Raw genomic sequence first — 26090 nt, forward strand, 5'->3', positions numbered from 1 at the left:
ATTTATGGGTTGTCATGCCTGAATGTGGCAGAGCCCAAGGTAAGAAAGGCCAGCATGCCTGAATAAATTGATAAGAGAGAAGTTGTCCTCCATATCTTTGCTGGTGAAAAATATTTTGAGCAAAAATTAGACTTTATTCTATTGAAGTTTTGCATGTCTTGATGTATTTGTTTCTACATCTAGTTTAGCTCTCACTCTGTTTTAGGAAGGCAGAATATGGGTATGTGAACCAAGTCTAAGTCATCCAGAGGACACCAGCCTCATCAGAAGACTACTGGGTTGAGGAGTCTCTCAAGGATGATCAGAGAATTCATACAAAAGTCATCCTTTCCATATATTGAAGTAGATGGTATCACTTGATACAGTGTTTTAGATGAACCTAAAGTATTGGGAGAGGAATTTTTGTTGGTTGATTTGGGTTAAATGGTGAGCAGCCATCATACAGCTCAAACGAACTATTTCTTGTTGAATGGCATAAAACCACTTCCTTCAGTCCTATACCACAGCCTTACTCTTTAAAGATTAAGGTTTCCTTATCAGGGCTGGAAACCTGAGTATTCTAGGGTGATGTCTGGGAAGGGAAAAGACTCAAATGTTTATGGCTTTATTGGATACAAGTGCCCAAGTCCACAACTTGCCAATTCTGATGGAGGTAGGGGCCCCTAGATTTAGCTAATGTGGTTTGGAAGGGAAATAAAAGTAACTTGGTGGATGGAACTGTTTAGGTCATTGCAATCAATATACTGTGGTTACTTCTATATCTCAAAGTGTAGTAGTGCTGGGGATGTGGCACAGTGATAAGGTGCTTGCCTAGCATGTGTGAGGCCCTTGGTTCAATCCCCCCATTGCCAAAAAAAAACAGTAAGAATCAATATGGTATATGCTCTATTTCCCACAAGTCATACAAGGAATTCTCCCAGTCAGGAAGAATGGAATGTAAAGAAGAAAATCAGCTCTTAGCTTACTCTTGGGCTCTTTTACACAGTGGAAACCTTTGGCTTCAGTAGAGGCCTCTGCCTTAAATTCCAGTTTTGGGGTATGTCGTCTTGGATTCAACAACTAACAAAATGAAGATAGCCCAGCAAGCCTCAACTAGCGGAATGAAAACTGTTTAAACTGCAGATTCATAGGCCCACAGTGTCTTAGCTGTACATGAAACAGTAGCAGGCTTTTGTTAAAAGAGAAATTTATCTCCTACTTCGTTACCTGAAACAAAATTTCTGGCTTAGTAGGGTCTTCAGTTTGTGGAGGTCAATCTAACTGGGCCTTGTTGGCTAACTTGAAAGCACTAGAATGCTGTATCTGCTTAAATTTGTCTTCATATACTCCAAAATGAAAGTGGTCACTCCTCAGTGAACAGATCACAAGGATTTCTCAACACTGTCCAGTACTTCATTTCATAAACCGTGGCCTTACTCTTGGGCTTTTTTACACAGTGCATTCTGATTGACCCTTGGGCTCTTGCTGTGGCCTAGCTATTGTAAATTCCAATTAGAAACTATATACAGATTAAAGGCCCTCTGTGGTGTTCTGAACTGTGGGAGAAAACAGCTGCTGAGCACCCACAGTGTGCTTCACTAGATGCCCATGATTAAACTGTTCTCTAGTGATGCTCAAGTGGAAGCAAGCTGCTGATCCAGTGGTCTCTGTTCAGATGTTGTCACTTGTGTCCATCATTGTGCTGGTATGTGAAAACATTCTGTGTCTCACACTGGGCACAAAAGTCTGTATATATCCCACGTCTCTATAGGTATCATTTGATGTAAGGATTTACACATTTTTTCCTTCTGAATGAATAGACAATATTCTGTATACCATTTGGTTAGATAACATCTTTCTCACTGATTTTTTTCTTTTTTAAAAAAATTTATTTTTATTTATATATGACAGCGGAATGCATCACAGTTCTTATTATACATATAGAGCACAATTTTTCATATCTCTGTATACAAAGTATATTCACACCAATTCGTGTCTTCATACATGTACTTTGGATAATAATGACCATCACATTCCACCATGATTTCTAACCCCCTGCCCCCTCCCTTCCCCTCCCATCCCTCTGCCCTATCTAGAGTTCATCTATTCCTCCTGTGCCCCCCCTCCCTACCCCACTATGAATCAGTCTTCTTATATCAAAGAAAACATTCAGCATTTGGTTTTTTGGGATTGGCTGACTTCACTTAGCATTATCTCCTCCAACTTCCTCCATTTACCTGCAAAATGCCATGATTTTTTATGTCTTCACATATGAAATTGTCAGTTGTAAAGATATTGCATGTTTATCACCCTTACATTTGGTTTATCATTCCCTGTATTCTGTTACTTCAGTAAGATATCTTGTACGAACTAGGCTGGCACATACCTCATGAGCCAGAATACTCAATATTTCTGGTCTGATACTGAAGGATATTTGAATCAAGTTTGGAAAATGAGAATTCTAGGACTTTAGAAATGGAGCATCATTGACCTGTGATATTGTAACTGAGTGGCCAGCAGCCTTGCCAAGGAAATGCATCTGCAATATAAGATAAGGTTACACGTGAAGAGAAGCAGACAGGACAGGGAGATTGGTAGGTAGAGCTATAGTTCCCGAGAAGCAAAATACCATGTTTGTTCTTTATAAGAGTGCTAGAAATAAGGTCTTTCATTCTTTAAACTGTTGGGTTTTGCTTAGACACTTTCTTTAAAAAGATATTTAAAATCATCTCCTTCTCTGCTCCCTTTTAAATAGAATATTTTAAGATCACGATTGGGTTTGCTGTTCAGAATTACGTACTCCCCAACCCCTAGATGGAACTAAGTCATCCAAGTGGCCAGGTAATGAAAGTCCCATGACTGGGCACTTAGGCCTTATCTGATGTCCCTTTTACACATAATACAACACCAATTAGAGATCATGGTCTGTGTTCTCATCTTGACTCTTCCTTTCCTCTCCCTTCCTGGCTGTTCTTAACAAGTTGTAGTATTATCTCATAAGATGGGTAGGACCTCATCTAGTAAACCTAGAGATGTTTATTTCTTTGTCTGCCCACCTTATGATTTAAAAAAACCTCCATGAGGACAGGAAATGGGGGGGGGTATGATGTCTTATGCATATGAAACAGTCCCTTGATACATGAGACACTTGGAAATCTTTCTTAAAGATAGTTGCCAAAGGGAAATATGAACCTCTTTGATACTGTAAATTCTTTTTCATTAATTATTTTTTAAATGGCAGAGAGGATGAGTCCTGCCCACCCAGGTCTGGGTGTGGGGGGTTCTCACCTGCCCGCCATTGAGGCCCCCCTGATTCTGGTGGGTCATCTCACTCACTGTATGGGTCTTGGGGGGGTCTCAGAGGAGTCCCACCTGGTTCTTGGTGGGGTCTGTACAGAATAGCCAGGCGCTGATCACAGTACAGGGGGCGGAGCTTCCAGGAGCCAATCACCTAGGGCCATGCAGATTCTGGAATGTGCATTTGTGTTTATCAGTGTCACCTGGCAACGACTATTTTGCCAGTTGGTTGGCAGATAGGTAATGGCAGACCTGCTTTGGTAGGCCACTTAACAGAGGTTGTTACCTAATTGTCTTTAGGATGGATAGAGCCTGGAGAAAGTTTGTTTATATAAGCCTGGGAATCAAGTTTTTCGGATATAACCCTCTTGGGAAGATCCACCAGGCTGCCAAAAATTGTGAACTGGGAAGAATTAAGCGTTATCTGGGACGTGGATGTCCTGTTGATGGCACCGATCATAAAAATAGGTAATAGGGTCTGGGAGGCCAGGGACTGAGGGGTAAGGGACCAATGGGCTGATGGAATTGAAGCCGGTACCATCCAGGCTGTGCCAATGGGAGCAGAGCAGAAAGGATACCAGTTCTCCTTTCACCAGAATATTTGACTTTAATATCCTGTGGAGTCCTCAATATCCAGGACCTGCACACCTTGGGAGTTCAGTACCCAGAACTTCTAATGGGCAGCTAAACAAAACCAAATTTATAACTGGTTTCCCAGACACTTAAAATTTCCCTGTAAGGTCACTGATTTAAAAAAAAATAAACACAACAGCTTTTAATGTACACATTTTCAAAAGCATTGAAAAATTTTCAGATGTAATCTATTACCTGTTGTGTCCCAAGAGCCTCACAAGAACTCTGAATTGGGAAGATGGCTCCATGTTCTTTCTTCTTTTTTATATTTTAAAATTCCTTCACACTAGTATATTTAGGGGTGTGTCTTCCACCTCTAAAAATAAGATTTTACTTATTTCTCACATGCTTCACTCACTAATTTATGAAATTCTTAGGATAACTTGGTGTCATCTTGATCATCCAACCATTTTCATAACAACAGTGTTGACAAGCCCTGAATTTTCTGCAAATACTTCATTAACTTCAGTTAGTGAAGTTAACTACCTTTAGCTACCTTTCCACAGAGGACACTAGAGTTCACTGGCAGCTTTCACACTTTCCAGAACACCAAACACAACATGCTTTTTCAATTTTGTTATCACTTTAGACTAAAGTAAAAAAGCATCTGCCAAAAGCTTCTCGCACAAAATTCCAAAATTGCTGATTCCACTGTTCCAGTACCCTTTCCTGTAGTTATCCATTACTGTGTATCTATACAAGCATGAAGAGTAGAGCATTGGTTGAGAGCATCCAGGCCGTGCAAGCTCTCAGTCACCAGGGCCAAGGGAGTAGCACACAAAGGGTGCCTAGTCTGTACAGTGCTGCCTGCTGCTGCCCTACTGTAGCTTGCCCTACTCTGTTCTGAAGGGACTAAGAGTATCAAAGGTAGGCCCTGCTTGTGGTTTGTGCATTAGAATACTCATTGACCCCAAATGTGAGCTCTCTCTGTGGTTATCAATTACACAAAAAACAAATAAAAATATCTGTACATTTTTTAGTTCCACACGCAGTCATTTAGGGTCATGATGACACTAACAAAATGTTTGCAATGAACAAAGACTTGCCATTCTGTGTATCAAAATACATTATTAACTTTCACAAATTACTTGTTTGCCAATGGCCAAAAGATAAGTGACTGGAACAGGATAAAAAGAATACTCAAATATCTGGAAGGGAGAGTAAAATGGAATTGGTAGGTAGTGGCATGCACAGTTTTAAATGCGGCACAGCAGTTATCATTAAATCATCTATTTGAGGAGCAATAAACAGCTCAAGCCATAATCAACAGCCCAATACCACTACTCTTCAGCTTCAAAATACTGTAGCTGCGAAATTTATTTCATTTGTTAGACTTAAATTCCTTCTATTGCCAAGGACATAAATATTTTTTCTATGTTCATATGTCACTGTCACTTGAGCATCTGTAAAATTAGAGTATTTTATCTGATTAAATTAGAATTCCAAGGTTGGAAATGTAGCTCAATGTTAGAGCACTTCTTGCATGTCAAAGCAAAGGGTAAGGGGGCAATCTCCAGCAAAACAACAACAATAACATTGTCATCATCATCAACATAATAAATTTTAAAAAGAGAGGTAAGAAAAAAAGAAGTCTTCTTTCAAATTCATTATTTCTTAGAATGCCTTTGCCAAAATGAAGAAAGCATTTATGTTTTCTTCTAGTACATTTCTATATAGATGTCCTATAGTGCATTTCATCTATTGTAGATATTACTATACATACATTTCTTATATATATATATTTTATTTTACATATGCAATTATAGGTTAATAATTTTGTTTTCGAGAGAATAGAAGAGAGCAAGTATAAAAGATTATTACTCCTGAAAAAATATTGCTTTACTTTATAAAAGTTTCACATAAAAATACTAAACTTCTCAACTTTAGTATTTTTAAGTGAAACTTTTATAAAGTAAAGCATTAAAGAATTATTCTTTAATTCTATTCATTTGTACTCATAAAATGAATACGTTTTTAATGTGCAAGAACTGCACAGCTACTTATTTTGTATTTGACATATTGTACTATCTCAGAGAACTCTTACATAAAAACTTTCTAGGTGTGACCAGTTAATTAAAACTGACGTGATAGGACTCAATTTCAAATGAAACAGTTCTTCCTCCTTTTCAATCATGCATTCATGGAGGTAAGAAATTGTAAACGTCCCTTGTGAAAAATTAAGACAGTATTAAATACTGAACATTGAAAACACCTGATTCATATATAAATCCCATATATATATATATATATATATATATATATATAAATACTGAATTAATTTAACCATATTAATTCATTTGGGTTCTTTTTCCTTTGGCATTGTTTGCTTTCGGTTTGGCCTTTTACTGTTATTATTCAGCCTACTTTACCTATCATACTTTTAAAACTGAATTTTAATGCCATCCATGTCATGAGAACTGCCATAAATCTATTGTTTGTCTCACATTTCACTTAAGGTAAGGCACCATGAATTATGATGGTTCTTTATTTTGTTTATGAAGAAAAAATTAAATGCTGCCAATTGTAGTTGTAATGCAGCCCGAATTATTAGTGGGATTCCATTGTCAGTGTTGTTAAAATGATAAGAAAAAAAATCATCTTAGACTCATTGAAATACATAGTTTTTAAAATATATTTTTAAAAATCACTACAATACTACTAACTTATTAATTGAAATACTCTTAGTTGATAAAAAGCAATAATATTGATTACAATAGCTACCAATTATGGAGCTGTTGCTGGTGCCACAAAATCTTCAGATGTTTTACATAGATTCTCCATTAAACATCCTGGTAGTATTCAGGGAGATACTCATTTTATTCCTTACTTTTTTAGGAAATTGAGGGAGAGTAAGACTGTGGGATAACTAGTACATCACAGAGTCTAAAGTAGAATTCATACTGAAGATGAGCTAAATCTCAAGTCCATCTTCTTTCTAGGCATGTGGGCTGCTCTGCTCTGGGGATGTGGTTCTGTGGTAGAGCCCTTCCTTACCTAGAATGCTTCAGGCCTGGGTTCTATCCCCAGCAATATGAAAACAAAGCAAACAAAAATAAGTAAAATCAATGGAACCAGGCACAGTCGCACATACCCATGATTCCAGTGACTTAGGATGCTGAGGCAAGAGCATTGGAAGTTTAAGACCACAGTGGGCAATTTAGTGAGACCCTGCATCAAAATTGTTTATATAATAAAAATGTGCTTAGGATATGACTCATTAGTTGAGTAACCCAGGGTGCAATCTCCAGCAGTATCAGAAACAAGAAATAAGAAGAAAATGTCAGTGGCATAGGCTGATCATTCATTAATAAAATAAGTAATGACAGCTACTAAATATTGTACCATCTTCATAAGAAAATAGAGGAATTATGAGCTACTTAATGTTTATAATTGCATAAATAGTTGTATATTTCAAAAGGTACCTTATGAATTCCTAATAAAGCTTCTTACTTGCACAGAACCCCTCTACATTATGCCTGTGCCTATGGCAATCCAGCAGTGGTGGCTCTTCTAGTGAAGAGGAAATGTAATGTCGATTTGTGTGACAGTGATGGCAACACACCATTGATGAAGGTAGATATACCAGTGGTTTTGCAGGAAATGAATTTGATGAAATGCTTAGAAAAAAAATTGGTTAATGCCATTTAGTTATAACTAATGAGTAAAACGTGAAATATTTTTCTTGGATTTCCAAAATTTACAATCTATTTCTTGGTTAAAACCAACAGGCCCTACAATATGAGGAAGAGGAATGTGCAATTATTCTTCTAGAACATGGTGCCAATCCAAATGTTCACAACAACAAGGGTGAAACTTCGCTCCACTATGTTATCTTTTATAGGAACACATTAATAGCAACAAAACTGCTTTCATCCAACGCAGATATTGAAGCCAAAAACATGGTATATACATCAATCACTATTATTTTCAAAATATTTAAAATTTTTCTTAAAATTAACAGTAATGCATGTTAAAAATACTGATTATAAGCAAATTTTCTTTTTATTAAAATACTAGCAAATGTTGGAAGTTCTTCTCGTATTCTTCCTCCTTCTTTTGTAGCTCATGTGTGTATTTAGTTTGCCTCCATAAGTTGAATCCACACTTAGAATTCAAGAGACTCATGCAGAAATCTGAACTTCAAGCTTCTGTGAAGGAACCTGATGCGGTCCCCTTGAGCCATAGTACTGTGTGGTGTGGTGTGCAGGGTTTGCCTCCCACATGCTGGGCACACATGTTCTTCAGTTTGCTTCTGGCAACTGCAGCACTTACTCCAATCACCTACTTTGCCTCTATAAATGAGGTTACAACTCCTCTTTTTTAATATAGTGTGATAAAGATTTCATGGTGTTTTCTACTGATATACAAGAATATGGACTACATAATATATTATGAGTCTCTTTCAAATGGGATTAATTGTTTGAATTTAGAATTTCGAAGTTAAATAGTGTTCTCTATATATACTATAAAAATCATGTTCCCACTGGAATTTTTGAAAGGTTGATTGGGTCACTCATTGCTAGAATGGATAAATTATTGCTAGAAGTAGTAACTCATGGATTTTGCCAGCTGTACTATGTATTAGTCTTCAGCTTTGTTCCTTAAAAATGCAAATGTTTAGTGCCTTTCATGATACTACAAGTAATCTGTGTAGATCAGCATAAATCTTGATGATACACAAAATTTCTGAATTAAATTTTGCCTAAAATTATAAGTAACTTTAAGTAGCAATTAAAGTGGATGAGAATAAAAAGAATTTTGGAAAATATCCAAGCATTATGTTACCAGGATTGTCATTACAAGTGAGAATACATTTTCAATGTTATTTTTATTAGAGTTTATAGTTTTACATAGTAGTTGAATTCATTCCCCCCAAATCTTACATGCATGGAATTATGGAATTCCAGTTGAGTCATTGATTCCCTCTTTTCCATCTGTCTACCCCTCCTCCTCCATTCTCCCCCTCCTATTCTCCTGGACCTCCTTTCACCTATTTATTTGGTTGATTCTTTTTACTTATACATAAGGGTGCAATTACCTGTGGTATATTTATATATGCATATAACATGAATTTTAAAGATTTCCTTCTTCATTGCCTTCCCTTTTTCATTATCTCTGTGCCTCTCAATCTTCTTTTTCTACACTAATGATCTTCTTTACATCTTTTGATATTCTGTTCTTCATTTCTTTTTCTTTAATTAACTCCAGCTTCCACATATGAAACATTTTGCCTTTGAGTTTCTTATTTGACTTATTTCACTTAGCATGATATTCTTGGATACCAACTCATTTACCAACAAATGACATAATGTATTTTTATGGCTGAGTAATACTCCATTGTATGTATGTGCACCAGAATTTCTTAATCCTTTCATCCATTCACAAGTACTTGGGTTAATTTCATAATTTACCTGTTGTGAATTGTGCTACTGTAAACACATGTGACTGTATTAATATACAGTTACACGTAAAATTTTGTTTTACTAATTTGGGGAAAATACTGAGTCATGGGATAGCTGTTTCATGTTGTGGTTCCCTTCTTAGATTTTGGGGAATTTTCAAACTGTTTTCCAGGGTGGTTGTACTAGTATGTAGTCCCACCAACAGTGTAAATGTGTGCCTTACCCCCACATTCTTTTTTTTGACCAGGGGGAGAGAGAGAGAGAGAGAAGAGAGAGAGAGAGAGAGAGAGAGAGAGAGAGAGAGAGAGAGAGAGAGAATATTAATATTTATTATTATTATTATTTTCGTTTTCAGCAGACACAACATCTTTGTATGTGGTCCTGAGGATCGAACCCGGGCCACACGCATGCCTGGCGAGCGCGCTACCGCTTGAGCCACATCCCCAGCCCCACATTCTTACCAGTATATATTACTGTTTGTGTTCTTGATAATTACCATTGTGGCTGGAGTAAGATAAAGTCTTAGTGTAGTTTTTATTTGCATTAACATAATTGCTAGAGATGTAGAAGACTTTTTTATATATAGTTGGGACATTTGTGTTTCTTTTGAGAAATTTCTGTTTAGTTCTTTTGCTCAGTTATTGACTGGGTGTTTTTTTTGTTGTTTGTTTGGAGTTTTTAAAAATATTTATATTTTAATTCTTATTGGACACAATACATTGATTTTATTTATTTTATGTGCTGCTGAGGATCAAACCCAGGGCCTCACATGTGCTAGGTGAGTGCTCTACCGCTGAGCCATAATCCCAGCTCTGTGTTAATTTTTTTTGAGTTGATTATTTCTCTTTGTTAATCCCCTCTCAGTGGATTAGTTGGAAAAATTTTCTCCAATTGCATAAAAATAATATATTTTTGTATTGAATTTTCTGACATGTAAGATAAATATCTTTCAACTTATAATAAGAGAAGACACAGGAACAGTTATGAAAAAGCAACATAGTTTACTCAGACTCTATCAATTTTAAGCAGAAATTCCTTCCATTGGAATCTGGGATTCTGATTTCATAAATAAAAAAGAATCAAGTGGACTTGTATAACATGGAGAAAACTTCCATGTTGCTGGAAAGCTCTCAGAAATATATTCCTGTAACTTCAATTGTTCACATGTGAATATCTCCAATAAAAAAATCAGTGTCAAGTAGGTGTTAAGCAATGGAAAAGCTATTTCTGTACTACTGGACATACAATGCACAGTTGTGTAAATTTTCTCTAGCAGTAAAACAAGGAATCTTTTCTATGAGGCTTGGTATTACTGGAAAAGTAGATGTTCTTCAGAATATGATTTATACACCCTACTAGTGAGTTGAGAATTTGGCTTGTTAGTGAAATATAATACTTATATCCTTTACTAATATGTATTAGGGAATGGGTCTATTGGGATATAAAATACAGTTTATGTCCTAACGATGCTCTTGGTTGAGGAGGATTCATGTTACATAACTCCAAGATGCCAGGATGAATGCTTGACAGCGGCAAAGATCCATGGAAACAGTAAATGTATGAAGCAGTTTTAGAAATGCTGGAGTTCATGTGGCCACTCTAGTCAGAGGAGAGGCATCTCAAAATGAAAGAGCAGCACGTATGGCAGCAGAATGGGAAGAGAAGAGAGTGGCTACTCTTAATTTACATTATTATTATATGCTTATGTTCATACAGTATTTTGTAAGGTTAACTTCAGTTGAAAAGTAGTAATCTTGTGAATAAACTATATTTGTTGTTTTTCAGAGTGGCCAAACACCACTTCTACTCGCCGTAAAGAAAAACAGAAAGATGATGGTAGAATTTTTTATTAAGAATAAAGCAAACATACATGAAGTTGATGATAAGGGAAGGTATAGTACTTTATATTTTTTAGAAAAAGGTTAATATTGTAGTAAAATCACTCAAGTTAAAAATATTAAATTAATGGGAATGACATAATCATTGGAATAGAGTGAAATTTATGAACGTAAACTAAAATTAAGGAGAAGAGCAATTATTCAAACTGAGCAACACAAATAAGAGTATGTAGTATGATTCACATGCCCTTATAATTATTGTCTGATAATTACTATTTGATTTTGTTGATCACATAATCTTGTGTTAGCTAGAGTTTTCATGTTAGTTTTGTAAAATATAGACTTTTAGTTTGTGCTTTTATTCAGTATTGAACTTTTTAAATTTTCTGCAATATTTCATCTTCTCCTGGAATAGTTTTCTTTTGCAAATGCTGTGTTGAGTATAGATAGACATTGAGAATTATTTTTTTCTTTATATGACTATTTTCTTTAAATTACTTAATTTGTAGAATATTGATTTCAGATTTTTCCTAAGTGACGTCTAATTAGTCTTAACAAGAACATTTATAATGAAAAAGAGTGTAACATATGCTTGAAATCTGGTTGCAAGATTATACATGTAGCATTGATTTCAATGCCTGGCAAATGCTTCTCAGAGTGAATGACTGAAGCAACAATTATTATTATTATCACCAGTGCTACTGTTAATATGTTATACCTGCAAATACCTTTTTACTCCTTGACCTTTGGCTGACTGTGAGTTACAATATATTACATCACTCTAAGAAAGAAATGGAGCTTTATTCATTGAAATCTTTGCCAACTCCAGATGAATGACCTCATCATAATTAATGTTCATTGAAGGATTTTAAGTTTGTAACTCTCCCCTTTTGGGACACGTGATTTATTTTTTTATGTGTTTATTTTCCTTTTAGACTTACAAATGATTTAGAAAGATAAAGATTTGATCTTCCAAGATGTATATGTCTGTTAGTGTATGTAAAGCTAGATGTCAAATTGGTAAAAAGTATTACAATGGCTTTTTAAATAAACTTATTAAAATACCTAAATTTGAAGTTATCTCTCCTATTTTAGAACAGCCCTCATGTTGGCTGTGGAACATAAATCAACACACATAGCTGAGCTGCTTCTTCAATGTGGTGTTAATGTGTCTGCTTCAGATAATTGTGGAGAGACTGCCTTGTCTTATGCCATTGCTAGTGGAAATACTGCGTAAGTATTTATATTACAATACTAATCAACATTAGATGTATATCCACAATAGTTACACCTGTTGCATCTTATATATGAGGTGAGATTTCATAGCATTACTATGTATGGAACCGTAGTGAGTTAGGACAGTTCATTAGTCAGAAACCCTTCAAAGTCTAGCCAAGAAGCAGTGATGATACTTTGATTGGGCAAAGAGAAGGATGGAGGGGTAATGGAGGCAAGAAAGATGGTGCAGTGAGATAGACATTATTACCTTGGTACAGGTATGACTGCATATATGATGCAATGGTACATCGTGTAAAATCAGAAATGAAAGTTGTTGCAGTTGTGTCCAATGAATCAAATTGCACTCTACTGTCATATATACATAATTAAAATGGATTAGTTATTTAAAAAAAAATAAGTAGTGATGTGTGCATGAGTCACCTTCAAGGTTTGTTCTCTTCTCTCTCTTCCCCTCTCCTTTCTTTTTCTTCTCATGCATGCTGGGAAATTTTCCTACCGCTGAGATATACCACTAGCTAATATCTTAGGACTTTGTAAACCTTTATCCTTAGGGTTTCCAGCATTATCCAATTCATTTCAAGCATAACCCCTCCTCAAAGGGACAGATAGTATCACACCTATGATTTTATAATTTGCTATTTGAGTCTTGAAATTCCCTGTTTAGCTGAAGTTAGCTATTCTACCATCCCCCTTTAATTTATCAAGGACCTAATGATATCCTTGAAGTGCAAGGAAGATAATTCTGTAATCAGATGGAGGGGAATAAATAGATTTTTAAATTGTTCCTTTATCTCTGTCAGTTCTGTTGCTGTGGTGTTTCTGCCAGACCTGGCCCTGTAGTCTGGTAGTGAAGAGCTTTTATTTCAAAATATCCTGACTGATCCAATCCCTGAGTCTTCATGGTAACCCACACTTAGACTCAACACTCTTTTTAGTTCTCATGCACTTATGCTTTTTATTCAACAGTTGTTTCCAAGCAGAAGCACACTGCTTTGACAGCTTGGCCTCTAGCTTTGGCCAACAAATACTAAGCACTCTGACCCTGTCCCCCCTTTTAGGAACCTTATGTGGAATCCCCATATTAGCCTTGCCCTTTCTGGTGCATTATCCTTTTAGGACTTTGTCTTTTCTGTCATAAAATTAAAATCATTCAAATCTATTAGAAAGCTTCAAGTAAAGCTTCAAGTAATCTCTGGAAGAGATCAGAGTTTTCTGTCATCTTGGCTAACAGATCTGTGCCCCAAATCCTTCCATCCCTTGAAGTAGATTTCCTTTGACTGCAGCGGGTTCCACATCACTGTTTTCCATGGTGAGTGCCAATTTAGATTGGCACTTCTAGTAGTTTTCCCAAGTAATGGAAATTTCCAAGCTGTTGGAATCGCTGCCTAAAGTTTTCAGCATTTATTAAGGTCTGCCTCAAAAGGAATAGATTAAGCAGATTCATTGAATCTAAGAGAGCTAAGCCCCATCATGACTCCTCAGTATCCATTGTGTTAAAGAAAATTCTGTGTTCCAAGTCAGTTGGAGATCAACATGGAAATGTAGCTACACTTATCTGCTGATTCTTTTCAACTAGGTAGAGAAGAAATAGTAGTAGTCCAAGTTTTTGGCATTTGTTAATTTCTTGCCTTTGTTGTTATTGATTAGTCTCACAGAAGGGGATGATTATATTCTCTAATTTAAGGAGATATTTATAAATAGTTATAAATTAATTGTTGATTTGCTTTGAGTTATAAAGCACAAAGAAGAGCCCAATTGATCATGAAAATTAGGACTCAAGCATTTTTTAAAATAATTTTAACTTTTGAATATTAGAACCTATGAAAAATGCACATTAGTTCTAGCTGAGATTGTAAGTAGTTAAGTATGCCATTATTTTACTATTTTGCTTAACATGTTTCAATATTATCTTAGTAAATCTCCATAACAACCTGGTGAACTAAAGTGATACAACCCTTATTTTTTAAAAGGCCTTAAGCCTAAGAGAAAGAAGTTGTGCAAGAACAAAAAATTATTTTTTACAGAGACAGGGCATTTTCTGAGTTCAAGCTACACTAGTTAATATATTTACCTGTCCTGTTCTCAATTAATGGTCATTTCATCTCTTTTCTTCTTTAACTTCAAGCTATGGGTGCAGTGACACATGCATTTACCCCAGCTACTTAAGAGCCTGAGGCAGGACAATTGCTTGAGCCCAGGTATTTAAGATCAGCCTGACCATCATCATGAAATACCATCTCACAAAACAGAAAAAAACAAACATTGTACAAATAATTTTCAAGTTAACAAAATGTTTATAGGGCATACAGATTAGGAGAGCATATGAAAAAGTTCTGATACTAGATCTAAAACATTATAAAGTATTGAATTATATTTGATCAGTGTTTTCATATGAGTGTTAAAATACCAATTTTATTACTTTTTTCAAATATAGAAACAGGAATTTAATTCTTCAATACATGAAAGCACAATCTAGAACATCAGTAAATTTCAATCCAGGTAAGACTTAAAAAAATGAGTTACTCTTGGTGTTCATGCCCTGTGTAAATAAGAGTAAGAATGTTTGATCACAAAAGAAGAGTGGGAAAAAAATAAATGTTCAAATTCCATTCATATTTTTTATATCTTTCTTGCTCATATAGAATCCAGGATATCTTAATAATTAACTATAAGAAATTTATCATCTAAATGATATTGTCTGAAGAAATTTTACATTAATTTTGACCCTGAAATTTTATGTCTTTGCAGAAGTAAGAATATTTTTAAATTATATATTCTGTTTCGTATATGGTCACATGATAGCAGATTGGACTTGTTATAAAACCAGGTGTTCTTGTCAGTTGTTAATATCAGCTCCTATTGAGTGCCTACATTAGTGAATTTCACAGTGATATTTCTATACACACATATACAATACTTGAATCCTGACCACTTTCCTTACTTCCATTTTCCCCCTCTACTCCCTTTTTCATCCCCAGTTACCTTCCCTCTTCCTTAATGTTCCCTTCATCATTTTCTAGTCATTCTTATTTTCTTCCCAGATTCCACATGTTAGGGAGAGAATGTGATAATTGGGGTTTTGTTTCTGATTTTTTCACCTTAACATGATGACCACCCTTTCCATCCATTTTACAATTATTGTCTTTGTTTCTTTTTTAACATTTTTATTTGGGGTTTGAAATATACCATTTCCTGGGCCTTAAAATTTCTACTCAGAAATCTAATATTTTTCTGATATGTTTATAATTGCTTTGGCCCTTATTATAGATTTCAGTGTACCTTTGGTAATTTTATAGACTATGATTTGGAGAAGTTCTTTTCGGGCCATGTCCATTTGGTATTCTAAAATCTTATATCTGGATGTCCATAACTTTCACAAGATATAAGAAATAGTTTCTTTTATTCACTGAGAAAGCTTTCATTGCCTGTAGCCTGTACCTCTTTTCCATTATGTGTACCAGTGATTCATAAAAGTAGTCTATGAATTGTGTCTAGTGGTTTTGTAATTTTGATTGTTGTTGATATTGTCTGAATGTGATATTTCATCGTCAACTTCAAGCTCTGGTATTTTTTCTTTCACTTGATCTAGTCTATGGGTCTAACTTTAACTGGATATATTTATTTGAGGTATTGAGCTCTTTATTTTCAAGATTTCTAATTGATTCTTTTTCAGAATCTGTATTGAATTGTTTTTTCATGCCCTGCATTGTTTTCCTTAATCTACTCAGTTTTTCTTTGCTTCATCTTTGAAATAATTCACTATTTTAACATTTTTTTTTGAATTTTATTCTGGCATTTTTTTATATTGCATTATCTTTGGAAATAGTTTCTAGGGTAATTAACTATAAAACAGTCATACTACTTTGCTTTTTATCTTTCTTATATTTCTATATTGAAATTTGTACATCTTCAGGGATATATATCTTTTCCACATTTATTTGAGTGTCTGCTTAGGAAACTGTTTTCCCTGGATGATGTGTCTTATGCTATTGATTAAATGTGTGATATTGAATTATTTTCCAAATGGTGTCTCTGTTGTAGTTTCCTATGTCTTATCTGTGACTCCTGAATGGTGATAGCTTGCACTGTTAAGTAACAACTTTCTTTGTCAGTGTTGTGAGAGTGGAGTCATGTTAGTGAAATAGTGATATAGGCAGTAGAGTATCTGAAATGCATTTTCTGTGGTGGTTCCTCCATACTTGTCAATAATATGGTGTCTGCAAATATATGGGAGATACCTAGGCTGAGAACCTGCATAAATGAAGATCTCAAACTCGCATAATTCTGTAAGAGTTTCTTCATTTATTTCTAGTCTTGCTTTAGTGTGTCCAGACCACTGAATTTTAGCCATCTCTTTCCATTACTAAATGTGTGTGTTAGGTTAAAGCTTTTTATCACTGTTCTTATTTTTAATTTTTTTTCAGCACCATGTTTTATTTTATTTTTTTAGATATGTATGACAGTAGAGTGTATTTTTTACATACATGGGCTACATCTGATTCTATTTAGGATCAGAGAGAACTTTTGGCCTTTGGTTTTTTTGGTATTGGCTTATTTCACTAAGTATAATAGTCTCAAGTTCCATCCATTTACCAGCAAGTGCCATAAATTTCATTCTTCTTTATGGATAAGAAATACTCCATTGTGTATATGTACCCCATTTTCTCTAACCTTTCATCTGTTGAAGCTCACCTAGGTTGTTTCCTTAGCTTAACTATTGTGAATTGGGCTGCTGTAGACATTGATGTGGCTGTGTCACTGTAGTATATTGATTAAAGTTCCTTGGAGATATATATGCCCAACTCTCCATCATGTCAACTTAGGAACTGATTTCCTCAACAAGACTTCTAAATTGCAACAAATAAAATCAAGATTCAACTGGGGTGATAACTGGTTGAATGGTGTTTCCATTCCACATTCTCAGAGGAATCTCCATACTGTTTTCCAGAGTACTTGCACCAATTTGCAGTCTCACTAGCAAAGTATGAGTGTAACTTTTTTCTCACATTCTCTCCAGCATTTATTGTTACTTGTATTCTTAATAATTCCTATTTTGCCTGGATCAAGAATGGAATATCAATGTAGTGTTAATTTGCATTTTCTAATTTCTAGAGAAATTTAGCATTTTTGTGTTTTTTCTACTTTTTATTGATTTTATAATTTTTAAGTGCACAATAACAGTGGAATGCACTACAATCCTTATTACATATATAAAGCACAATTTTACCTCTGAATATAAAGTATGTTTATGTCAATTTATGCCATTTTACATGTACTTTTTTTGCACTACAATTTGTTTTTTATTTTTGTTTCAGTTAGTTACACATGACAGTACAATGACCTTGACATATCATACATTTGAACCACATGAGATACAATATCTCATTTTTCTGAGTATACAGGTTGTAGATTCACATTGATCATGCATTCACATATATACACCAATAATAATAATGTCTATTCCATTCTACTATCCTTCCTATCTTTCCAACCTCTCCTCTCCCCTCCCATCACTTCTCTCTTCTTAATCTAAGGTAGCACTATTCCTTTTTTTTCCTCACATCTTCATACATGTGGTTTGTATAACAATGAGGCTCTCCTTCCACCATCCGTGCAATTCCCTTTCTCCCTCCCTTTCCCTCCCACACCTCTTCCCTGTGTATAGGTAATCTTCTTCCAATGCTTTTTCTCTCTTCCCCATTTTGAGTCACCCCCCTTATATCAGAGAAGACATTTGGCATTTGTTTTTTGGGGACTGGCTAAATTCACTTAGCATAATATGCTCTAATGCCATCCTTTTCCCTACAAATGCCATGATCTTATTATTTTTTTAGTGTTGAGTAATATTCCATTGTGTATATATGCCACATATTTTTATCCATTCATCCATTGAAGGGCATCTAGGTTGGCTCTACAGTCTAGTTATTGTGAATTGTGCTACTATAATCATTGATGTGGCTTAGTCCCTGTAGTATGCTGTTTTTAGGTCTTTTGGGTATAGTCCTAGAAGAGGAAAAGCTGGGTCAAATGGTGGTTACATTCCCAGTTTTCCAAGGAATCTCCATACTGCTTTCCAAATTGGCTGCACCAATTTACAATCTCACCAGCAGTGCAATTCTGATCAAAATCCCAATGACATTCCTCACAGAAATAGATAAAGCAATTATGAAATTCATCTGGAAATATAAGAGACCCAGAATAGCAAAAGAAATTCTAAGCAGGAAGAGTGAAACAGATGGTATCACTATACCAGATCTTAAACTATACTACAGAGAAATAGTAACAAAAACAGCATGGTACTGGCATCAAAACAGGCTGGTGGACCAATGGTACAGGATAGAGGACACAGAGACTAACCCACAAAACTACAGCTATCTTATGTTAGACAAAGGTACTAAAAGCATGCACTGGAGAAAATATAGCATCCTCAACAAATGGTGTTGGGAAAACTGGAAATCCATATGCAACAAAATGAAATTGAATCCCTATCTCTCACCATGCACAAAAGTTAACTCAAAACGGATCAAGGGTCTAGGAATTAAACCAGAGACTCTGCATCTAATGGAGGAAAAAGTAGGCCCTAATCTTCCTCATGTGGAACTAGGCCCCAACTTCCTTAATAAGATGCCTCTAGCACAAGAGTTAAACCCAAGAATTAACAAATGGGATGAATTCAAACTAAAAAGTTTTTTCTCAGCAAGAGAAATAATATGTGAGATGAATACGGAGCCTACATCCTGGGAACAAATTTTTACCCTTCACACATCAGATAGAGCTCTAATCTCTAGGGTATACAAAGAACTCAAAAAGCTACACACACACACACACACACACACACACACACACAAATAATCTAATCAACAAATGGGCCAAGGACCTGAACAGACACTTCTCAGAAGAGGATATACAATCAATCAACAAATATATTAAAAAATGCTCACCATCTCTAGCAATCAGAGAAAGGCAAATTAAAACTACCCTAAGATACTAGCTCACTTCAGTAAGAATGGCAGCCATGATGAAGACAAACAACAACAAATGCTGGTGAGGATGCGGGAAAAGGGTACCCTCATACACTGCTGGTTGGATATTGACCATTTTAAAAATATATTTGCTCACCAATTGTATTTCTTGTTCTGTGAACAATCAGTTTCAGATCCTTTGCACATTTATTGACATCCTATGACCACTAGAAGAGAATATTAACTATATTGGGTTGTGTGTGTGTGTGTTAAGTTTTTTGATTTTTTTTTTCATGGGGGCACGTAGTGGGGATTCAACTCAGTGGCATTCAACCACTGAGCCACATCCCCAGCTCTATGTTTTATTTTATGTTATTTTTATTATTTTTGTTGTAGATGGACACAATTTACTTATTTACTTGTTTATTATTTATTTATTTATTTTTATGTATTACTGAAGGTCAAACCCATGGTCTTACACCTGCAAGGCTAGTTCTCTAACACTGAGCCCCATACCCAGCTCTGTTTTGCATTTTATTTAGACATAGAGTTGCTCAGTGCCTCACCATTGCTGAAGCTGGATTTGAACTCTTGATCCTCCTCTTTCAGCCTCCTGTGCTGGTGTGTTTTGAATTCTTTATATATCCAGAAGACTAATGTTCTGAGGTGCAGGTGGTAAAGATTTTCTCCCATTTTGTAGGTTCTCTGTTCGTGTTCTTGATAATTTTCTTTCCTGTGAGAAAGCTTTTTGTTTCCTTCCCATTTATTGATTCTTGATTTTATTTGTTGCAGTTTAGAAGTCTTGTTGAGGAAGTCAGTTCCTAAGCCAAGATGATGGAAAGTTGGGCCTATATTTTCTTCTAGTGGGTACAGGATGTCTGGTTTAATGCCTAGTTCCTTGATGTACTTTGAGTTGAGTTTTGTGCAGGGATAGGGGTAGGGGTTCAATTTGATTCTGCCACATGCATATTTTCAGTTTTCTCAGTACCATTTGTTTAAGAGGCTGTCTTTTCTTTCAATGTATGTTGTTGGTGCCTTTGTCTAGATTAACAAGACAGTATGCATGTGATTTTTGTCTTTGTGATGTCTTTTCTGTTCCATTGGACATTTTGCCTGTTTTGGTGCCAATCCCATGCCATTTTTGTAGCACTATAGTATAATTTGAGGTCGGATCTTGTGATGTCTGCTGTCTTCTTCACTTTTTTTCACTAAGGATTGTTTTGAATATTCTGGGCTTCTTGTTTTTCCAAGTGAATTTTATGACTGCTTTTTCTATTTCTTTGTGAAATATCATTGACACTTTAATAGGAGTTGCATTAAAACTATAGCATTTTGGTAGTATGTCAACTCTGGTAACATTAATTCTGCCAATCCATGAACATTTGAAATATTCCATCTTCTACGGTCTTCTTCAATTTCTTTCTTTAGTGTTTGGTAATTTTCATAATAGAGGTCTTTCACTTCTTAGATTGTTTCCTGATTATTTTATTTTTTATATTGTTTTGAATCCATTGTGATTCATCAGCTGATGCATAATTTGTATACAGGATCATAATTGATTTATGAGTGTTAATTCTATATCCTGCTACTATGCTGAGTGTGGTTATGAGTTTTAAAAATTTTGTGGTGCAGTTTTGTGTCTTCTACATATAAAATATTGTTGTCAGCAAATAGGGATATTTTGAGCTCTTCTTTTCATATTCATATCTCTTTAATCTCTTTTTCCAAACGGCTCTGGTTAGAATTTCAATATTCATATGTTGAATAGAAGTGGTGAAAGAGGGTACCCTTGTCTTTTTCTAGTTTTTAGAAAGAATGTTTCATTTTTTTCCATTTGGAATCATGTTAGTCTTGGGTTTTTTGGTATAGAGCTTTTAAAATGTTCAGTTACATTTGTATTATCCCTATTTTTTCTACCATTTTGAACATGAATGAATGCTGTATTCTGTCAAATGCTCTTTCTTCAACTATTGAGATAATTATGTTATGTTTTTTAAGTCTATTAATGAATCCTGTTTGATTTCCATAGGTTGAACCAACTTTGTGTCCCTGGGATGAACCCCACTTGATCATGGTGCACTATGTTTTTAATATGTTTTTGTATGTAGTTTTTTTCAGTATTTCATTAAGAGTTGATGCATGTATGTTCATCGGGGATATTTGTCCAAAGTTTTATTTCTTTGATGTATCTCTGTCTGGTTTTGGTATCAGGATTATTCTTCCTTCATAGAATGAGTTTGGAAGTGTTTCATCCTTTTCTATTTCATGGAATAATTTGAGGAGTATTGGTGTTAGTTCTTCTTTAAGGGTTTGATAGGAATTGCTGGAGAATTTATCTAGTTGTGGACTTTTCTTTATTGGTAGGTCAAAATATTGATTTATGAAAAATAAGTTGCTTCAATAATGCTAGAAATCTCTGGGTTCAGTGGTACAAACCGATAATCCCAGCAGCTTGGTAGGCCGAGACAGGAGAATTGTGAGTTCAAAACCAGCCTCAGCAATGGCTAGGTGCTAATCAACACAGTGAGACCCTTTCTCTCAATAAAATACAAAGCAGGGATGGGATGTGGCTCAGTTGTTGAATATCCCCAAGTTCAATCCCCAGTACCAAAAAAGAACTACAAATGTAAAAAAGAATTATGAATATGTATAAATGTCCATGAATCATTCAGGTAACAATTAAATAGGAAAGGGAAAATACATTTTAAAAAAAATCTCAGTGCTTTTGTGGTGCCAGTGATTGAACCAATAACATCATGAAATTGAGGCACATTCTCTGTGAGTGGGCTACATTTAAAGCTGTTGTCTTCCACTTTTAGTACGTTTTTACATCAGTATAGGTCATGAGGGTATATAGATTGCATGCTGAAGAAGTGTGAAGTCTCTAAACATCTTCCACTTAATGAGGAGGATTGAGAAAATTGACATCATATTGTATAAGACAGTACTAAATGGACCATCCTGCTCTCCTGGGACCAGATAAACTCTACTTTATGGAATTTAAAAGTCTCAATAAATCATAGTTTGGGCTGGGGTTGTGGCTCAGTAGTATAGTGCTCACTTAGCACATGATAAACACTGGATTCGATCCTCAGCACCACATAAAAATAAATAAAATAAAGAAATTGTGTCCAACTACAACTAAAAAATATTTTTTAAAAAAGTCATAGTTTATAAAATTGTCATCAAATGGTCTTTTACATCTACCTTGCCATGTGAAATAAGACTAGAATGTGAATAGCATGCATGAATTGAAATACTCCTCTTCTTTTGAGTGGTGAATATAAACTCAGTCTATATAATTTTAACAGTACAAGTCTTTTGTACTCCTCCTCCTCCTCCACATCATCATCAGCATCATCATCATCATCATTGTCAGCATCATCATCATTATTTATTTCACTGTTGGGATTGAAGCCAGAGCTCCTTCATTCTATGCAATACATTACCACTTAGCTCTTTCCTCTGCCCTACCAGTAGATTCTCTCAGAGTAAATGTCTTATGTGTTTGTTGTTGTATTGTTTTATAGTTTTAATGAAGTGGGAAAGAATTTCTTCTATATGGAGAGACAATGTTTGGCTCATTCTGAAAGCATGAGTGAGTTCATAGCCTATTTAAATGTTTTATCATATCAGCTATTACTACATAACAACTTGCTGCTACCTCCGTAGTGCTTCTTTCTGTATTTCCCTATGACCATGTGGTATGGATAAGAGTGTAGAAACTCTGAAGGTTGTCATCTTTCAACACTTTTGTCCCTAGGGGAAGTAAAGTTTTGTTTGTACCACACATAAGATAGAAAAAGTAGCTGGAAGTAAGAGATGAGCATATTTGCTGTCTCCTACACTGGAATGTCTTTGTAAGCTTTCTGTTCCTGATCTGTTTACTGCTTTTCTCTAATTTCTGTAGATGTTTTTTTCCCATACATTTGTTGACCATCTGTATTTCTTCTGTGAAGTGCCTGTTGAATTTCTTTGCTCATTTATTAAATGGGTGGAGGTGGGTGATGGTGTTATTAGTTTTTAAGCTTTGTTGTTGTTGTTGTTGTTATTATTATTATTATTATTATTTTATGTATCCTGAAAGTTAATGCGTTTTCTGATGTGCAGGTGGCAAAGGTATTTTTTCCTATTGTGTTGGCTCACTTTTCATGTTCTGGGTTTTTGTCTTTGCCGTGAAGAAGCTTCTTAGTTTGATGGAGCACCATTTATTGACAATTGATTTTACTTTGTGTTGAGGGGCCTGCCCTTTCAGCATCTACTCTTGGGAGCTTGAAGGCATACAGAAACCCCTCCAAAGACAGTTGCAGATAATTGCTTCTGCTATATTATGCAGCAAAACTAGCTTTCATAGTGGCTATGTTCCAATTTACATATAGCAGTCATGAGAGGCCAGAGGGGATACACAACATATAATATTATGGGAGTCCTGCCACCAAGAGTCTAGCAACTGCCTTGTACCAACTGGGGAGTAATTTCTTGTCAAAGGAGCAGGTAAATGGTGCTTGCCAGTGTTCTGACAACACTCTGTCACAAAACATAGTGTTGTATTTTAGGACATCCCTGCTGCACAATGAGAAAGATGAGCATTCCTCCGTGTAGATCCAAGGTCAGGCCCACCAACAACTTCTTTTGCTTTAGAGATTTTATTAATAAGTCAGTTCCTGAGCTGATATGTTGGGGTTTGGGGCCTACGTATTCTTCTATCCAGTGCAGGGATTCTGGTCTAATACCTAAGTAATTGATCCACTTTGAGTTGAGTTTTTGTGCATGGTGGGAGGATTAGGGTTCAATTTAATTCTACTACATATGGATTTCAAATTTTCTCAGCACCTTTTGTAGAAGAGGCTATCTTTGCACCAGTATATGATATTTGTGCCTTTGTCTAGTATGAGGTAATTGTATTTATGTGAGTTTGTCTCTGTCTTCTGTTTCATTGGTGGTCTTACCTGTTTTGTTGCCAATACCATACTGGTTTTGTCTTTATAGCTCTGTAGTGTAATTTGAAGTCTGATATTGTGATACCTCCTGCTTCATTTTTCTTGCTAGGTATTGTTTTGGGTATTCTGGGTCTCTTGCTTATCTAAGTAAATTTCTTTATTGCTTTTTCTGTTTCTTTGGGCTCTGGAAGGGAGAGCATTTCTCTGGGCTCTGGAAGGGAGTTGCATTGAAATTTTATAGCACTTTTGGTAGTATGGTAATTTTGACAATATTAATTCTGCCTATCCAAGAACATGGGAAGTCTTTCCATTCCTAGGACCTTCCTCAATTTATTTCTTGAGTGTTCTGTAATTTTCATTGTAGAGGTCTTTTACCTTTTTTGTTAGATTGTTTCCCAAGTGTTTTTTTATGCTATTTTGAATAGGATAATTTTCCTAATTTCTCATTTAGCTCATCTTTTATTGGAGTATAGAAACAAAGTTGATTTATGAATGTTACTTTTGAATCCTGAAATTTGATGAATTCATTTGTGTTCTAGAAGCTTTCTAGTGAGTATTTTTTTTTTGAGGGAATCTTCTTAATATAGAATCACATTTTCTTCAAACAGTGCTCATTTTAGCCCTTCCTTTCCTATTCATATCCCTTTAATTACATTCCTTTGCCAAACTGCTCTGGCAAGAGATTAAAGGATGGGATTTGTTCAGCTCTCTATTTATCATTCAGTCGTGAATTTGGTCTTCTGGTGTTTTATTCACTTATGATCTGATAGATTGCAGAGTATTATCTCTACATTTTGTATTTGCTAAGAGTTGCATTGTGTACTAATAGAAGTAGTGAAAGTGGGCATCCCTGTCTCATTGCAGTTTTTAGAAGAAATTCTGTAGTTGTTCTCCCTTCATAATTATGTTGTCTTTGGGTGTGTCATGTATAGCTTTTACAATGTTGAGGTATGATTCCTTCATTCCTATTTTTTCTAGTGTTTAAAGCATGAATAGATGGGGTTTTATGTAAAAAATAGATGCTGCATCTATTTTGATAATCAAGTGTTCTCATCTCTGTATCTATTTGTGTGATGAATTACATTTATTGATTTCCATTTGTTGAATCAGTGTTGTATTCCTGGGATGAAACCCACTTGGTCATGTGCACTAAGTTTTTAAAATCTATTTTTGTATGAGATTTAGCAGTATTTTATTGAGGATTTTTGCATCTATGTTCATCAAGGATATTAGTCTGAATTTTTCTTTTCTTGATGTATCTTTGTCTGGACTTAGTATCAGTGTGAGATAGGCTTCATTTAATGAATTTGAAGAATTCCCTCTTTTTCAATTTCATGAAATAATTTGAGGAGGATTGGTATTGGTTCTTCTTTAAAGGTTTGGTAGAAATTGGCTGAGCATCCATCTGGTCCTAGGCTTTTCTTTGTTGGTAGAGTCTTGATGACCTTTTTATTCTCATTATTTGAAATTGATCTCTTTAAATTTTCTATATACTTCTGGTTAAATTTGGGTAGCTCATGTCTCCTGGAATTTACTGATGTCTTAGATTTTCTAGATTATTGGAGTATAGATTTTGAAAAAAATAGCTTCTATTTATGCTCTGTTTCAGTAGTATCTGTGCTGATATTTCCATTTTCACCATAAGTTTTGGTACTTTTCATTTTTCTCTGATAGCTTGGTTAATATTTATATATTTTGTTCATTTAAAAAATTTTTGATTCATTTCTTTTTCAGTTTTTACATCTTGATTTTGTCAATTTCATCTTTGATTTTTATTTTTTCCTTTATTTTGCTGATTTT

The 26090-nt window shown here is 35.1% G+C and overlaps 1 protein-coding gene across 1 annotated transcript in view; it reads left to right on the top strand.

Annotated features, from left to right (window-relative positions):
- Nucleotides 1–14: 14 nt before the first annotated feature.
- Nucleotides 15–26090, top strand: part of LOC308631359 (uncharacterized protein) — a gene marked incomplete at both ends in the record, with an annotated part of 51349 nt that continues 25273 nt past the window's right edge. The window contains 6 exons of the mRNA XM_081262525.1: nucleotides 15–39; nucleotides 1608–1684; nucleotides 7638–7811; nucleotides 11097–11203; nucleotides 12245–12382; nucleotides 14823–14887. Coding sequence (XP_081118651.1) covers nucleotides 15–39; nucleotides 1608–1684; nucleotides 7638–7811; nucleotides 11097–11203; nucleotides 12245–12382; nucleotides 14823–14887 — 586 coding nt within the window. The remainder of the gene's footprint in view (nucleotides 40–1607; nucleotides 1685–7637; nucleotides 7812–11096; nucleotides 11204–12244; nucleotides 12383–14822; nucleotides 14888–26090) is intronic.

This window comes from Spermophilus citellus (genome assembly GCF_964194105.1).
Source record: "Spermophilus citellus genome assembly, chromosome: 12".
Lineage (NCBI taxonomy): Eukaryota > Metazoa > Chordata > Mammalia > Rodentia > Sciuridae > Spermophilus > Spermophilus citellus.